This window comes from Lathamus discolor, chromosome 5 (assembly GCF_037157495.1).
Source record: "Lathamus discolor isolate bLatDis1 chromosome 5, bLatDis1.hap1, whole genome shotgun sequence".
Lineage (NCBI taxonomy): Eukaryota > Metazoa > Chordata > Aves > Psittaciformes > Psittacidae > Lathamus > Lathamus discolor.
Window position 1 is genome coordinate 79,935,031 of NC_088888.1, and position 18,905 is coordinate 79,953,935.

The following is an 18,905-nucleotide window of genomic DNA, read 5'->3' on the forward strand; positions in this document are numbered from 1 at the left end:
TACACACAGCAGTGGGAAATTAAGTCATCTTTTTAATGTACCTTGCCACCATGCCTTTTTTTTTGAAGGTCTAGTAGTATTGTTATCAGCAAAGCAAATAGGAAAAAAATTTACAGAGCCAAATACATGCATGTTTTTCTTAGACCTAATGGAGAGCTGCACAAACCATGGCATCTTACATTCTTCCCATTGCATGGGCCTGAGCTGGACCCAGAAACTTATGTTACCCCTTCTTTAGCTGACAACACCAGCAACAAGACTACACCTAAATGTTTCATCTTTCACTCCCCAAAAATGACAGAGGTTCCAGAAAAATGACTGTATGGCTTGGCACAGTGAGCTAGAGCTTATGCTAACAGAAATCAGTACAGCAGCACTTCAGTCTCTAATTTACACAAACGCAGGTCTTGACTCTATATTCTAGCTCATGTGGCAGGTATCACTACAAACAGACCTTCTCACTTAACCTTTTCTACCTATGTCCACATTCCTTCTTAGTCTTGTGTGAGAAAATAAAAATGGAACTGGAAGCACTGCAGATTGATTTACTGAAATGATGCCACGTCTTTCTTTGGCAGCTGTGTTCACATACCCATGCTTAGGAAATGTTTACAGGAAAGCATATTCTTTGCAGTGGGAAATGGAATTTTTTCTCCTGCGGAGTCTATTTCAAAAAACTCACAAGTAAAAAATAATATTCTTCCATGCCCTCCCATATTTTTTTCCTATCCAAAATACATACTATTTTAGTGGCTAAAAAAAAAAAAAAAAAAAAAAAAGAAGCATAAATACCAAGGTCAAAACTGTCCAGGGAGTGAAAAATACTTTTTTCTTTGTAAAAGAAGGCCTGCAAATCTGTCAAGTTCAGAGTTTTCTTTAAATGTGTTAGAGTCCTCATCTATTATCCTAAAATTAGCACCCAAATTAGCACTGGTTAGTTGTGCAAGTAGCCAAAAATACATAGTGTGAGCCACTGCTGTTGAGTTATGGCTAAATTTGGGCCACATGATAGAAGGAGGGGCAATACAGCACTCAAATGCATGCAGCAGGGATTGCTAGTGGACAGCAGTACGCAGGCTGACATCCAAAGCTAAATGAAGCCAACAGGCCTGCAGCAAAGGGGTATATACTTGCTCCACAAAGCCTTCTAAACCCTTCCTGCCTGCCAGCAATACATACACTTCCCTTCACAGCCACCCATTACCCTACTCCCCATTTCCACCACCCCTTAGTCTTTTCAGTCATTACTTTGCAATTTTGGTGTCTAAAAGCACTAAGAAATTATAAAGGGAGGTAAAGACAGGCAGGGTAGCAGCGCTGCCTATGAGGAAAGGTGTCAAGGGACAGAAGAAACAATCTGACATGGACCAGAATTTATCACCTGAGGGTCCGGTCAAGCGACAGGGCACCTGAGCTCTAGAGGACAGAAGAAAGGCATTAGGCACAGACATTTTTGCAGTTAAAGCCACGTTTTACCACAGTTTGCAATCACTAACAATTTCTAGCTTCTGTCCGCAATGCAGAGTGTAAGGATATTTTCCTGAAAACCAGGACAATTCATACCAAAAAAAAATTTCTCCAGCTAAATCCAAAGGTTCTTCTCCAGTCTGGTTTTACTCCACAGTCATAAGAATGGTAGAAACCCAACTATAAGAAACACAAGCAGAAAAAGTCATGGCCGGGACAGAACAGATACTGATTTACTGCAAGATATGAAGAGAAGGAATGCTGTCCTTCATCTCCTCTACCCCCTCACCATGGCATTCCCTGTGTCTTTCTACTTCACAGCCAAAGGAGTCATGGTGCCTTCCTGCTTGTCCCTTTTACCACTTCAGCCCTTCTTCTCTCACCAGCACTGCCAGATCCACCCCTGAGGAAAAACACAATCTCCCACCCACCCAGACAGACAGACAGACACTGCCAATGCCGGGCAACCCTTCCCTTGCCCTCGTGCATCCACAGTCCCTTCCACAGGCAAGCACCAAGTTTCCTACCGACTGGACCTTCCAATGTCTTTTCAGACTTAGGTCGTAATTCAGTCATTTAATTCTCTGTTCAGCACACCTAAAGTAAAACAACTGATTTGATGGCTTATACTATTATTTCCATTGTCAGCAGAGTGGTCATAGAGCAGCCAATTGCAAGAAGACAGCACTCAAATGCTCCGTGGTTTATCTGAGACACTGCATGCTGGGTATGAAAACAAAACAGCTTCATGTTTCCAGAACTAAATCATCTCTCTAATCACAGGCCTTCTGACAGCTATTCAGCAGATACCATCCCAGACACTTAAACACAAGTGCAGGCTCCTTCCAGCTTCTGCCCAAGACTGGCCTCTAAGAACCATCCATGGACTCTTTGTCATGCACACGACATTATCACTGTCTACCATACCCAAAGAAACTATATTCCCATGAATTATACATTTACAGCTGTCAGCTGTTTTTTAATACCACAAAGAAACCTTTCTTAACAGCAGATCCAGTCTATGAAACTACACAAAAAATTCAGAACAATCTCTGATTTAAACCTTTTACGTAACTGAATGGGAAATTAATTTCATTCATTTAAGTTTTCCCTTGGTGACTATGCACAAACACACAAACTCACAGGCTTCCGCACATCCTGCTTTCAAGGCGCTATTGGCCATCATTATTACCCACTTTGCTGTCCATAAAATAAACACAGAAAAAGCCACAATTACTGCAGATTAAAGCAGCTGCAGTTTTTATTCCAACTTAAAACACAGGGAAATCATACTAGGACAAAATGTGGCTTAGCTTGTCTATGCCAGAGATCTGGCAGTATCAGTACCACCCTCATCACATCAATTGCTGCAACTGGAGCAAAATTTTAAATTCTATTTTTAAATTCTAAAGCCAAGTCACCTCTGAAACTCATCCACTGCAAATAAAGCATTCAGGAAGTATTTAAGTTTCCTATTAAGAGGGCGTGAAAGAAGGAGGTTTGTTTTCATGTTATTTTTCTTCCATTTTCTGGAATTCATTCAGAGTCTGTGATGACAAAGCCACATAACTTTTCTGAGATCACGGAATTATTTAGATATATAAAAGTATTACCAGAGACTTTCTTCATTAGTAAATAAGGGCAATATAAATCCCTGGCCATGTTTTCTATGCACATACTTATTTGGACTACAGCGAACCCAAGGGAACCAGCACAATCTCTTGCCATGTACTATACAACCTCTGCAGACAGGATCTCAACTCTGCCTTCAAAAGCAGGTAGTCAGGGATAGCTGAGCATGGGAACCCACAATGCTGCTAGTGCAAATAGTCATAAGAGTCTCATGAAAAGAGAAGTCACCTGTATATGACTGGAGACCCATGAATTTCCCAACCACCTCCTGCCTCTGCAGGTACTGGCATAACCCTCAACACTTCAGTTTGGATCTCCTTCTAATTAGACACTACTAAGAACATCACCCTTGAGCCACCTGGAGCTCCACTGTTAGCTCCCTTCCTTTTCTCTTTAAAGCTGCCTTTTTTGTACCTGAAGGGTAACGGCCAAGTGCATAGCACACTTCTCCTAACACTTCACCCCAACTCCTCCCATCTCTCTTCACTTTCCAGAATGTAGTACAGACTCCCAGGGTCAAACCAGAAGTCATTTTAGCCCAAGGTCCCATCTTCAGCAATAGTCAAGGACAGACATCTGAACAGCATAAAGCAGTACACAGTGACCCTTCCTGGCATAGTCTTCTCAGCCTATGCAATCTGAGGCTTGGGGCTTGAAAAGCCAAAATCAGTGGGTTTATACTGGACCAGCCATTGGTGGACTTACTTCTCATGAAATTGTGCAATCCCACCTTCCATCAGCTATACCTGGGACACAGAGTTTCACAATTTACTTCCATCTCATGTGAAGGCCCACTGTATTGGGTTTACAGGGCAAGGTTTTGGTAGCAGAGGGGACTACAGGGGTGGCTTCTGTGAGAAGCTGCTAGAAGCTTCCCCTGTGTCTGATAGAGCCAATTCCAGACAGCCACAAAATGGACCCACTGCTGGCCAAGGCCAATTCCATCAGCAACAGTTGTAGAGCCTCTGGGACAAGACAGTTAAGAAGGGGAAAAAAAAAATGCAGCAGCTTCAGCTAAAGACTGAAGTGAGAATATGTGAGAGAAACAGCTCTGCAGACACCAAGCTCAGTGCAGAAGGAGGGCAGCAGCTGCTCCAGGCACTGCAGCCCATGGTACAGCCCATGGTGAGGCAGGCTGTGCCCCTCAGCCCATGGAGATACACTGGGGAGCAGATCTCCACCTGCAGCCCATGAAGGACCCCCTGCTGGAGCAGGGGGATGCCCAAAGGAGGCTGTGATCCTGTGGGAAGACTGTGATGGAGCAGGCTCCAGGCAGGACCTGTGGCCCCATGGAGAGAGGAGCCCATGATGGAGCAGGTTTGCTGCAGGACTTGTGACCCCACAGGGGACCCACACTGGAGCAGCCTGTTCCTGAAGACTGCAGCCCATGGGGAGGACTCACGCTGGAGAAGTTCACGGGGATTGTCTCCCATGAGAGGAACCCCACACTTGAGCAGAAGAGTGTGAGGAGTCCTCCCCTGAGAGGGAAGCAGGAGCAGACACAAGGTGCAAGGAACTGACCACAACCCCCATTCCCCATCCCCCTGTGCTGCTGGGGTGGAGGAAATAAAGAAATTGAAAGTAAAGTCAAGCCTGGATGGATTCGACAGTGGACACAGAAATCTGGGAATTTTTTCTTCTATGTTATCCATCAATAAAGAAGTTCATAAGAGATCACCCTCTTCTTTACTAGCTCCCTTGTCTCTGGATCCAGCCCCAAGACCTCCTTTCCAAAAAACTTTGCCTCAATTCTGATTTTGCACAGATTATCTGCATGTGATGACTATTTGACAACTTGCTTTTCATGAAGCATAGTTACACATACATGTTGAGGTGTAGGTTACGGATACAACATCATGGGACTCCTGCTCTCTTGCTGTTTGGCTTTTTAGGCATTGATGCAGAATTGGGCAGAAAGGAGCTGTCCCACTGAACTGCCAGGAAAACCCTTTACCATGTAGATTTTCAGCACAGATTTTGTTGTTACCAGTCTGCCATTTTATTCTGAAATAAGGTGCAGAGGCAACTCAAGGTTAACAAAAGGGACTGGCATACTTAGGCCATTCATTCCCATTCAGCTGTTACTTTACAACTTACTATTCCTGGTCGGTTTTACTGGTTCACATACTAACATGGTCAGAACTGTACTATTAAATATGCAAAACATGTCTTCTGGTAAAAGCAGTTTTTCCATTGTCTATATGGATGATCGCTACATGTCTGAGCTTGACACGTGCTCTCACAAACTCTATCATGTTTTGTAAATCCTAGTCGAGTATTAACCATGCTCTAGCTCAGTAACCTCTGTCAACAAGTACTCATATTATTGTAAACCAGATTCTTCAGTTCACAAAGTATTTTTCACTCACCATGACTTAAATACATTATGTTGTACCTTAAATACCAGAAGCTTTAACTAAATCTTAAGAATTAAAAACCTTCATGCAGTCGGGTAAATGATGACACCTCAATACATATGAAAGCTTTTCTTAAAACTGATTTGTTTTTCAACTTATATGCTACTTACTCTTTCCAAATCATTCTAGCACCAGCAAGGAGGACAGATTTTTCAGAAGCTCTCACAATAAGGTGTAAGATTTCTCATACACTAACACACACTGCACTGTCTGGGTAGCAAACCCTGTAAGACAACACTTCTTGCCAATGCAAACTACATCTTTATTGATCAATGACTGGATAAATATGCATGGCAAGAATCAGCCTTCATTGCAATCACTGAAAATCAAGCCATTCATGCAGAAAATTTGACTTGCCTATTATTCCCATCATTATTTTTCTGTTGTTGACCCAGAAAACCCAACAGCTCAAATTGCACATAAGCCATTGTTATCTTCTGCAGTCATTTTCAATCAGGGCGAGGATCTTTCTGATACTGCATCTCCACAGAAAATGTGTCAAGGCTTGATACGGTGCACAGAAGCAGCTTTAGTTAGTGTTCTGTGTTCTTCTGAAGTCTGCTGCAGACAATGGAAACTTATTCTCACCTGGTGACGCACTGTCCTTTTTTTCGGTTGTGCTTGCTCACAAGAAGTTTACCTGTAGCAGCAACATCCTTCTTGCAGACACTGAGTCGGTCTGTTTTCCCTACATTTAATCTAATTAATTTCATTTCTGTACCAAAACATAGGTCTTAAACAGTCTCCCTTGCTACAGTATATTTGGGTTCTGGAATATTGAGACGAGCTCAAAATATCAGCACTTCTTTAAATGCATGTTGCATGCACACTTTCTCCCTCACTCCAAAGAATGAAAAGTAGCCATTTATTAATAAATGTATTTCTTTTCCCTTTGTGATATGAAACCCGTGATAAAGGTGTGAACCAACCTCCACTGCTAAAGCCTTTCTCTAATGGACCATTTCCCAAGAATCATTCAGCTATCAAAATTCCACTTCCAGTAACATTAAAACAGTGAATATTTTATCAACCATAAGAGGGCAAGCACTCTATTTCTTATATAAAGCAAGAGTTATATTATATAAAGAAAAATAACTGTGCCTTAATTCAACAAGATCCTTTTACAAAACTAACTCAGAAATTTTGACCAGTACATGCACCATACTGAGCTGCTGCTGGAGAACCACAGCGCATCCTTAACTTTAAGCAACTCCAGATGCACTTTGCCAGACAGGTATGTAATAATTCTTGCGCTTAAGTATTCAGCTGAACTCAGCCTGCAAAATTAAACAGCTCTAGTAAAAACACTGTCCTCAGCCTTTCCTCTGTCCCCAGTTCCCAACTCTGTGCCCACCTCAGTTACATCAACACAAATGTTTGCACACTGAACCAGGGAACTTGTCAGCCTAAACAAATATTCAACAAAATCAAAACTTTATTTTTCAGTCAGATCAGTTTTTCAAAGCAGTTAATCCCCTGCTTTTGCTGTCACCATGCAAGGAAAAATACAGAGTATAACTGAGCCAGCTTAGGAAACACTGCCACTGAATTTGCAGCATGACCGAGGCAGGCAATCAGTTCCAGCTTTCTGGTTATTCAGCACAGTCAACAACTGCAGCTACACTCTGCCTTATACTCTACACTTAATACTTACTCTGCATAGACACATATGGCAATAAAAGTCATGAAACTCATGTGCACCACAGGAACAGTAATACCACTGTATAAGCCCCTCTGTGTAACCTAATGCCCAAGTGACAGATAAAGCAACATTTTCTGCTTGATCTAAATGATGTCATTTAGCGAAGATTTTGTGTGCCTGGAGATACATTTAGGTTTTTTCCTTCATCTGCAACAGCTGGCCTAATAAAACCTCCCTCAATCTTCCTTCAGTCACATTCTTAGACTAACGCAGCTACAACAATATCACTACGTATCTTATTTTAAGGTTGTTTTGCTCTTCAGTGAAGAATTCAAAGTTTCAGAATCCTGTTCTAACAAACTTCTGAGTAACCCTATTCACAACAGAGTATCCACTCCTGAAGCACTTTGAGATACACGCCTTCAACACTACATCCTGTTGTTACAGGGCAGTTCCCTTGCTCCTGGCCCGTAACAGTTTTGCTTATGAATTTGTTCAGAGAACGAATGACTAATAAATTACGTAACTTGACTTTAAAGAATGGATGGCCACATACTAAATTTTAAGGGTTTTTGCAAAAGGAAATACACTACATGCTCAACACTTCTTTTTATTTTTTCCCTGTTCTATTTATCAAGTAGAAAAGCATGGGAAAATCAAATACATATTTAAAAGCCAGGAAAAAGACTGAAAATTAGCAATAAATCCGTGCATTTCAAGCAATGTACTATAGCATTTCTTCTCCTTCCTCACTGTATCTAGCCTGATAAAGTGTCATTCCTGTTCTTATCACCCACCGTCACTCTGACTTCAGCAAATCCTAGTGTCGAGCATTGTCTGTGTGCTGTGCAGTGAAAGACAACCATGCATTGTCATATGCCTGGAATTACTAGTTGCTTGTCTGTTTTTTAATGTTGAAAAGGACACCACCACACAGGTTGAAACTCATGGAAAGCTCACTGAACTGTTAAGCAGAACAGAAGCAGGAAATAAAAACCAGCATAGTTAGAGGAAGAAAAGGAAAAGACAGTTTTTCTTTTAAAAACAGTAAATAATTTGGTTTGGGCTTGCTTTGTTCTTGGGTTTTCTTGTATTAAAAAATTGTCTGGAGGAATTACGACATTAAAGAGGCAAGCTCACTACTCATAGCATAACAAATACAAGTTATTTTCTCCACAGAGTAAGAATGTTCCTTTATCCACTGCTGACTCCTCCACCATGTTTAGCCCAATAGGCCTGATCTGTACTTTTGCATAAACAGGATCTAAATATGGCATGTAGTGTGTTATGGAGACTTGAGATAAAGGACCGTAAGCATAACAGCCTGGTTGTTTCATTTGCATGCAGATTTTAGACAACAGCAAATCTGTCCTCCTAAAGTAACTGCCTTAGGCACACATCACCACAACTATCAGTGTTAGATGTGGACACTAAGAGATTAGGCACATAAATTTGATTTAAATCAGGAATGAACACTTACTTTTTTTTTTTTTAATTACCCATAGCACAATAGAAAATTTGCCTCAGGATTATCTTTTACACTGGGTGCCGGAGGACATACATCTGATAACAGCATAGAATTAGGGTGGATAAATAATACCCAATCTGAAGCAAAGCCTGCCAAGGCACAGGTCTGGAAAACTTTTTCAAAATACTTGAAATAGCCAGATGAGTTTGGGTCAGACATGCTTTTCGGCATATGGGGCCATGAATTTTTTAATCTGGTCAAATGCACTCCATTACACTCAAAGCCTCGGAGTATACAGGTTGTGAAGAGAGGTGGGGTTTCAGGAAGGCTTTGAAATAAAGGTGTGATGCTTCCAATTAAGGCATCTACATTAAGACATTCCAGAAAAATCAGCTGACACCAACAAGAAGAAAGTTTATTATGGCAGGGGAGATTTTTTTTAGGACTTTATGCTGCCCCCAGACTCTCCTTCTGACAAATAAAAAGCTAGAGCTTGGGTGTCATTTATGTTGCTTCACGCTATGAGCAGTCCAAAAGCTGGATTACCCAGACAAAAATATTCTCTTCTCATGAGGGCAGATCTTAGGCAGGACATTATCATGCTGCTGTTCCCAGCCGCCCTTTATAAAAAGGGGCAATGACGAAGAAATCTCAGCTGTCCAACTACTCAGAGCTGCCACCACTACTCTGCTGCTGCCCACAGCGCGTCATACACTAAATCAGCCTGTTCCAAGGTTTACTTACCGTCAATCCGCAACCTGTCCCATGATTCAGTTCTTGATCCTAGAAAAATTATGTTTCTGCAAATGCAGAGAGCTTCCAAGTAATGGTATCTGCCACAGTCATCTCCATTTTCCTGTTGTCCTCACGTCCTTCCTTTCTTAGGGCATGAGAAGCAACCAGCTCCAGATGCTGTATCACCTTGTTTGTTCCACCCTTGCCATTATTCCACTCCCTTGCTTCCACCTCGCACCTCAACAACACGCCTACCAGCGAGCAGCTCTGCCAGTACTGCTTCTTCAGTGGCCACACTACATTGACCAGAGTACTTCTTGACTCCTCAGAAACCCCACATCCATCTCACTTTGCTACTACCTGATTATTTTCAGAGTTTACAATGAGCTAGCACACCCATGCAACCACTCACTACCCAGCGCTGTCACCCACCTGCAGACAGAGCCAGCAGAATACAAGACTGTTTTCCCAGAAGCAACTCCTACTTAGTAAAATCAAGTTCCTATTTTAGTATCATCTAGAAGCTGGGATATTTTAAGAGCAACGAAATACTTGTGGGAGAACGCAAACCTAAATCCTCCCAGGCCAACTCCATTCTCTTACCTTTCTCAAAGACCATTTCCCTGCTCAAGATGGTCTCGTTATCTCTGATCACTTCTCCCGTTACGGTGACCAGGGCTGGGCTGTCCGGCAGCAGGGCTATCCCAACACTCACGTTTGCTCCAGGCCTGATGTTCCAGGGAGCTGCCACCAGGAACGTAGGGCTAGAAAATCCAAACGGGCAAAGGGAGAAAGGGCAGAGAGTGAAATGAAATCCCCAGGCAACTAGCACCGTCCACGTAACAACGTACGACACATGTTGGAAGGCTCTTCTGTCGCACCCGCGGCGGAGGCAGGAGGTGATACTGCGGACGGGCTGCCCGGCGGGCGCGCGGTTGCCCTCGGGGGAGCGCCCCGCTGCCCCACACTGGGCGGGGAGGAGAGACGCTGCGCCCCGCACAGCCGCCCGCACCCGACCCACCCGGCCCCACGTACCCGGCAGCCGCCGAGCCGCAAAGCAGCAGGAGGAGGAGGAGGACAGCGCCCAGGGTCCGCGCCATGGCCCTCCGTGCGCTCTGCCCGCCGGTCCACCGCTGTGCGCACGACAGGACCGCGCCGCGGCTGGAGCTGGGACTGGGGCCGGAGCTGGGACTGGGGCCGCGCGGGAGGCGCCGCCGCGGGCGGGGGAGGGAAGGGAAGGGAGAGGCCGCCGCTGCCCCAGCGCCAGGCGCTCTTCGCCGCTGGCAGCCGCATGAGCACCCGGGGGGCGTTCCCTGGGCCGGCCCGGGGGAGAAGGGGGGGCAGCGAGGCACATGCACACACACGCCTACGTCCAGGGGTGTGTTTCTGCTCCCCGCAGCCTTAGCACCCGAGAGCTCCGGGCGGATGCCGCTGGAGGATAGGTGGGATTCCCAGGCAAGCACAACGTCCTACAAAATAAACGCGGGGAGTAATGTTTTGCGCTTGTAGCGTCGAGCAGAGTGGCCGCCCGTGTCGGGAGCTGCCCGTGTACCGATAAGGCTTTGCACTGCCGAGACTTGGCGAGCCTGACGAGGCGCGCCGGCCTGGGGCTCGGGCGCGGAAGCAAGGAGTGAACGTTTCTGGGTCTGAACGGGGAGAACGATTCTGGCAGAAATTAAGGGAGTCCTATAGCTGCTTAAATGTGAACTGATTGTTAATGTAGCTCTGACTGGACTGTCCTGTGTGCCCAGTACCTGGAGAATATGGTCATGTCTGCATACGCATCTTAACCCACTTTCAGAGTTCAAAAAGTGCACTGAAGCAGCTTGGGTGAGATTCTGTTCCTCTAGCATGTTCATTGTAACTGTGTAGACTATACACAAGTAAAGATGTTTTGGTTCATCTGAATTCTTTCATCCTTGCAAAAACCTAATACATTCAGAAATTCCACCCCACTCTTGAAGTCTGCCTTTTCACAAGTGCTGGGCTGGCATCCTCTGCAGACAAAATACAGTCAGTTATAGCCCTGAATAGAAGTACCATGTTTTGTTCTTATGAAAACCAGGTATGAACAGTAAATGTACATAAACGCTGTGCTCTAACAGTATCCAAGGCAGTCATGCAGTCTTTTAATGTCTTTTAAATTTGCTTTTGTAAGTCTTCATACCTCTGCTGATTCTTTTTGGAGTGCCAGTCTTCGTAGTGACAGGAGAGAGGGTGCCACCTCTGTAGGCTAGGGAAGGGGTGATACTACAGCAACCACTGCTGATGCCTGGAACATCAGTCAGTCTGGGCAGCTCCTCAACTGCAAAAAGTGCATGATGAGGCAACGTTTAGCAGATGTTTGCTGTTGTTATTTGTAAGTCCTTGACTCATTGCTTGTGAGAAACAGGCAGAGAAGATGAACAGTCACTGTCACTCCTTTCGTTGGAGATGGTGGGGAAAAGTACTTACAAGTAGTACTGCATCCCAAGCACCCCAGCCTTGCATGGTAAAGATGCTCACAGTACACATTTCTCCAGTCTCTGGCGCTGAGCCCAACTGGCACTCCACTATACCTATTAATACTAATCAGCTCTCTTAGTCTCCAAAACAAGGTGGCCATATCCAGATTTTCTGTTGGGTATGGTCTATGCTAACCCTGAAACCACAAACAAATTGTTCAAGAGAGCACTTGCTGGCCAGGGCAAAACCATGCCAAGGTCAGCTTGAGCTTAGACACAATCAGCTTCCAGTCCCAAGAACATTTGCTGGCACTGTTTAATTCATTAGCATGGATGTAGCCCAAAAGTCCGTTAGCAAAGTGTATACAAATGTCACAGATTTTGCCCATTTGTGCAATAGTATTGTGGACTCCCATCCTCCTTTTTAATTGTAAAGGCTTGCTATTTAAGGATACTTTTGTGTATGCATTTGATCTGTTCTACAAAAATACCAATAAAGGAATCTGACAGAAGGAAGTAAGAGAAGAAATGGATTATTAATGTTAGGATTTCATCTGTCATGAATGGTTCTATTGCTGATAAGAAATGGATAAAGAGAAATTAAGGGTTAGGTGCCATTCCCTAACAATGCAGGCTCTATTTCTTACAGGTATGTCCATGTACTGAGAGACAGGTTAAATTAGTGGATGACAATCCTACTACTTTGAGATCTCTGAAACCCCGAGTCCTCTGAACATACCCCATTCATTCCCTTCCTAATCCAACGCAGAGTTTCCTCTTCTGGAGTTATACCACCTTTTGATTTCCTCTGCCTTGTCAGAAGACACTTAGAGCCCCTTTTCATAATTTCATTCCAAACAGGTTATACTGTGCTGTAGGTACATGTAGAGGGTTTTCCTGGTTAAACATACCATTTAGGAAACAAATGTGGCACATAAGGGTTCAGTAAGTTCCCAGTTGGCAGAAAAATACATAATAGTCCACTTCATACACAGTCTTAAGAGTGATGTTTTACCAGCATCTAATCAAGGTCTTGATTTTCAAAAGTGCTCTGCAGCTCTGCAGCTGCTAATTTTCATTGTAAAATGAGTTGAGGTTTCCCCAGAACACCACTTCAAATCCTACATTCTTTTATAGAATGTGGTCCTTCTTTGATGGCCAAATGACACTAAATAACTGTACCCGAATAGAGAGTACTTGTACTGTGGGATGCTCCCCATGAGAAAGCCAGCCCCAGGAGCAACCTCTCCCATTCTCCACTGAGCATCTCCCAGCTCTGCAGCCTGCAGCCCTCCCAGTCCTGCTCTGCAGCTTATGCCATGCAGCTCTTTCTGGACGAAGATTTACTTCTAAAACAGCACATTTCAGCGGCCCTATTCAGAATACAGCCCCATCAGTGGTTTTCAGCACAATATGTAAATAGGAAACTGTGAAGAATGGGCAGATATGAGGTAAAACAAAGAAATTTTAAGCCAACTTCAGCCCTACAGCCAGCCTAATCTTAAACCTCCTCTGCACATTCCTCTGTATGCAGAGAATAAAAATAAGCCAGGAGTAATTAGAAAATAAGCATATAGAGAGAACTGAGCTAAGCTGGTATCCTATTGATGCTCACTATGTGTTAACTATTTGTTCTGTTAGACTTTACTTGTGCTTCAGGTAAATGTAATTTATCATGTGACCTTACTGACTGATTGCAGGACTGCACACTGTTAATCAGCTCATTCCCATTCACAGTTGTCTACAGTAGGGTTCCATTATGCAGGTACATGTCACTGTTCAGTTTGATCTAGGTCAGACTGGTAACCCAAACAAAAACAAGTTGCACTTCAGTTTGTGCTAAATTGGTCAAATTTAAACTTAAGGGTACCTAGATTTGAAAAACTTTTGCATGATCACTGTCTTCTGTTATAGGGCACAAAACATCCTCAGCTAAAACATACCTGTCCATCCAGCACAGGCAAATGAAACCAATTACATTAGTCCTATTAAATCGCTAGAAGTTCTGTGTTTAACTAACTTAAAGACCTTAGCAGGGCTACACATCATTGTCAAGACCATAGAAACAACCATTTGGCAGTATCTCAGGTCTAAATAGGTTTTAAATGCCTATCTCTGACAAACACCTGAGAGACTAATTTCTACACAAAACTAGAAGCAGCCAACTGCATGGCAACTTATTGAGATCACCATAAGGTTGTGAGTGCTCCATCACTGGCGGTGCTCAAGGCCAGGTTGGATGAAGCCTTGTGTTGGATGGTTTAGTGAGAGGTGTCCCTGTCCATGGCAGGGGGGTTGGAACTAGATGATCTTGAGGTCCTTTCCAACCCTAACCATTCTATGATTCTATGATTCTGTGATAAGAAGGAAATTTGTTTTGGACCTGACTTCTGCATATTATGAATAATTTTGGAAGAGTGTAACCTAGCATGTAAGCATTTAATAATCTTCAACTGCTCCAAGACAGTGAAGTGGATACTCTGGAGACACAATTTAGGAGGTAAAACAGGTTGTCATTGTGTTCATCATACCAGCTAGGGAAGCTAGCTGAAAAATCCCCTTCTGTTCAATTTTCACATTTTGGGGTTAAACAAGCATTACCAGACTCAGATTTTACTCCCATCTCTGATATGTCACCATAATGAAAATTCCACTTTTACCACCTTCACTGCTCCCCAGGAACCTAACTTTTTTTCATGGTCTCTTACAATCAGAGCCTGTAAAGGCTGCAAAAGTCATCTACAGCCCTGGCTATGGTCTCAAGCACCTAACAACTATACTGTTCTGTGTTTCTATACAACTTAGCTTAAGTCTAGCCCAAATACATGCACTAGTACCAGCTAAAATCACACCTTTGAGTTGCAGCCTAGGTATACTCTAAATAAGAATGTGTTTAAAATACAGAAGACCGTAATGACTCCTTAAAGAGTCTGGAAAGCTATTTCTGCCTTGGTAAAGAAGAAGGATTGCAGGACTTAGCACTTATTAACTGTGTGAAGATTGTCTGGAAATAAACACATGCACACCAAGGTCTGCTTTGCTCCAGCATCACACAGTACTGTTTGGTAAATGTAAAAACCTAAGCAGTGCAGTACTTAAAATACTGGGGAAAACGTCAGCAAAAATGAGGACAGTGAGGACTTGAATGGTCAATGTCCTGTCCTGCTTTTAGCATTAGACAGTGAACTTGGCTGGTCAGCTGGATTCAGTAGGCATTCAACCAGACTGTGGTGCAAACAAAGCATGTTTCCATGAAATTCAGGAAAATTCAGGGAAATCTGAAGAGCTATGTTATGTGGAAATTTGAACTAGAAAATCACTATAGTCTCTTCCAGCACAATATTTTGTCTTTTCAAAAACTTAGCCAGTTGCCTTATGCATCACTGAACCAAAGGCCTGCAACTAAGCTCATTTAGGGGATGGATAAATCTTTTAATTAATTTCAGTAGGCTTTGGATGAGGTCCTAGCAGAAACTGTGATTCAGCAGTTCATGGAACTAGGAAGGAAGCAAAAGTCTGTTTTATCACTCATAGTGAGTGGACAAGAATTATATGAAAACAGTTAAAAAGAGGTGGATGGAAGATCATTCCATGACAGTATGAGGGTACATTCCTTGCTTGGATGTAAGCCTGAAGAATTTGCATTTGCTGGAAAGTACTGACAGGAGCATAGCATATAATGCTCTCCCAGAAGTGCCCAGGAGTAACACTTCTGATGCTGGTTCTGATGATGGGATGAGTCAAAACTCACACTATGCTGATGAAGGGTGTGCCACACACTGAAACTTGCCCTGAGCTATCTGGGTGGAGCTTCATGAAAATCTGGTCTGCACTGCAATTAATATACTTTTTTTGCCAGTACCTGAAGACATCTCTTGATAAATAATGTTATTTGCAAATTCTCTTCCAACTTGAACTGTTATCCCAAGCACAGTAGGTATGATTCACCTGGTCAAATGTGGACTCTGAAATTGTCTGCAACTAGTTATTTACAATTGCTGGATGCATAATGGAGTGAAGTAGGTACTTTTCAGACCAGATTTATGAGACTCATTAAGACACCAGTGTCTGAATGAGCAGACATTCAAAAGTGGCCTTCTAAATGAATCAAGTGAGTCCCATCCTAAAAATACCAATTTCTATTAAATGTCTAAACAGGGATTCAAGGTAAGTAGTTGAAATATATCTTGTTATCTGCAGAGAATGTAAGATGACTATAGATTAAGTATCCTCACTGAGTATTCAATGAATTAAACCTAAGACAGACATCAATTTTAACAAGCTTTGGATCAGGGCCTATTTGAAGGTGTTGGATTTTGTTCTATTTATTCAAAGGCTGGCATGGGAACAAGCAAGCAATGTCCAAATAGGAAAAAAGCTTCTTTGTTAATATAGCATAGAAAGAGCTTATTATCTCGGAATTATATGCTTGTTATTTTCATAATATTTTAATTTTTATTATTAGAATACCTGTACACAGTTTAACCATACCCATAAAAAATTAATGATGTACAGATCAAACCTGTAAACACTGTGTTATGTGCAGTATTATATATGTGCTTTGAAATACCACAACTATAAATACCGCAAAATAAAGCACTCTCTTTTGGGAAGCACATGAAATGTAGAAGGACATCATGGTGAAGACTTCATGAGATTTTGAGAGATTCACTTTTAGAAATGAGATTCAGAAAGAAAGGGAATTAAAGAAGGAATGATAAAATTATACTATGGGAAATGTGAAAGTCTGAGGAGCAAATCTACAAATTATACATCTAGGAGTTTCCCTACAGCAAAGACAAATCTCAGTTCCCACTATCTCTGGCCTTACAGCCCTTTTAAACTCACTGAACAGTGCAGAAGGATAATGGAATGAAAATTAGGACCTTGCTCCCTGTTTTTCCCAGAACAATAGCTCTTGGCACTTCACAGATCTCACAGAAACTTAATGAATTACTGTAAAAAGACCCTATATTCTTGTTGCTGATGTGCTGAAGGTCTTCCAAGGTGAAGACCCTATATTCTTGTTGCTGATGTGCTGAAGGTCTTCCAAGGTGCAAGTAAACATGGTGTCCATAACAGGTTTTTTATGTATAGCTGAATTTTCAGATTTCCTCTGCAGGCATCCTCAGAGCAGTCTCTTGGCTCTACAGAAATCAATGGCACTGAAATCATTGCCTTCAGTGAGGTCAGGATTCAAAGCTGTATCCTCCACCTCTCTCAAATCTCTGTAACTTTGATATGAAGAACTGAGTTTTCTTGTATTATTTGCTGCATTTAGCACTTTGATATACTGTATCTTATCTGATACATGTGAGCACAAGGTTCACATAATGCCTTTTTTGTTGCAAAGTAGAAGTTATATTTTAATTTTTTTTATTTTAGCATTTTTTATCTGATTGTAAAATGTTCAATCATATAGTAGGAGCATGTTAAAACATGTACAAACATGCTGCTTTTATGAAAGTGAGAGAAGTTAAAAACTTACAAATTATGACATGTTGTCCTCAAAAATCTGTTTTCCAAGGGCAGTAGTTCTTACAATTGTATGTGATGAAATTCCATTTACCAAGCTCCATTAAACATTTTATCTTAGCTGCCTGAATTCCCTTCATCCTCTGGAGGTTTTCAAAATGCCAGTGCAACTCCTCCACATTGTAAATACTGCTGAAACAGCCAAGAAAAAGCTTATTAAATAATTTAGTATGCATTCACACTATTTAATTTTAAGGATGGTGAGAATTCCCCAAGAGTTCAAGTATCTTAAACTATAGCTTATAATTAAACTGTAAATTGATATTACAGCTTTAAAAAAAGGAATTTCTAAAACCAGTGTTTCCATAATGTCATAAGAGTAGTATATCACAGTATTCTGGAGTACATGCTTTCATACATTGTAACTTTACTTGTAATGAAGTACGTAAAACTGGCAGATTTTTTAATGAATGTGTGTTTCTGCAATAGCTATTTACGGCATTCACTTACCCATAAAAAAAAGGATATTAATACAGCAGTCTGTTTTATAGACCTGTATATCCCTGTAGGCAGAGGCAGCTTCCTTTCAAAAGTAGACTGACCTAACAGCAATTCATAGTGTAGACAAACCTGTTTCCCACATTTCACACAGAAGTAAATCAAGGTATGGAGACAATGCCCTAAACCAACAGAGTAAAGAGATACATATCTTAACTCATCCGAGACGACTGACAGAAGCTTCCATGACCCTTTCATAGGAAGAAAATAACAGGGTCTGATCTATGGGAGAAAAGTGTAAGAAGAACTAATAGTTAGGCATTAAAGTCAATCAAATGCAAAGCAGAACTAATAGGCATTAAAGTCAATCAAATGCAAAGCAGAAATGAGGCACATCAACAGAGGTTATCTTCCTGAACCTGTGCTACCAAGGAAAGCAGTTCCTGCTTTCCAGCTAGCTCCACCATGGTATCAAGAAGAAATAGTTATTTAGAGCAGAGATAGTTATTTAGAGCAGAGATAGGTAGACATGAAGTATGTAGGTAAAACCACTCAGAACCTCTATTATATATTAGATTACATACATGTGATAATCACATAATGACAGTCAGTCTCATGTTACACAACTGTTTCTTACAGAATCAGTTTATGGAGCAGCTAAAATGGCTTCTATAGACATAAGTGATTAAGAATTATGTTTTTGAAAATACACTCAACACTATTTATAAAACTTGCACAAAACTTTGTGTTTAGTTTAGATACAGGTGAATACCAGTTGTCTCTCCTTGAGGACTAACTCTTACCACATACTGCCTACAGGAAAGGAGGGAGGGGAAGGAGTCCGATCTCAGTGATTACGAAGGACGTGACTAAAAGTTTCATATGTCAAGTCACCAAATAAGCTGAAGTCTAAATAAATTTAGCCCTTGAGTAGTACCACTATAGGATATTCATTCATGCTGTTCAAAAAGCAACTGTCTGTTACATTGCCAACCACCACAGCAGCAGTTGTGTTTATTTAAATGAAGAGGGTGCGGACCCAAGAGCTGCGTCTTTCCAAACCTTACTCTAGCAACCAAATGTTTGGAAATTGCTGTTATAGGTCTGAAATGTGCCCTATGCTGGAC

The 18,905-nt window shown here is 42.1% G+C and overlaps 1 protein-coding gene across 1 annotated transcript in view; it reads right to left on the minus strand.

Annotated features, from left to right (window-relative positions):
• Positions 1-10,522, minus strand: part of CD109 (CD109 molecule) — an 82,380-nt gene extending 71,858 nt beyond the window's left edge. Inside the window, exons 1-2 of the mRNA XM_065681417.1 lie at positions 10,397-10,522; positions 9,965-10,125 (exon numbers count right to left, since the gene is read on the minus strand). Of these exons, the coding sequence (XP_065537489.1) occupies positions 9,965-10,125; positions 10,397-10,461 (226 nt within the window). The 5' untranslated portion in view covers positions 10,462-10,522. The remainder of the gene's footprint in view (positions 1-9,964; positions 10,126-10,396) is intronic.
• Between the last annotated feature and the right edge of the window lie 8,383 nt (positions 10,523-18,905).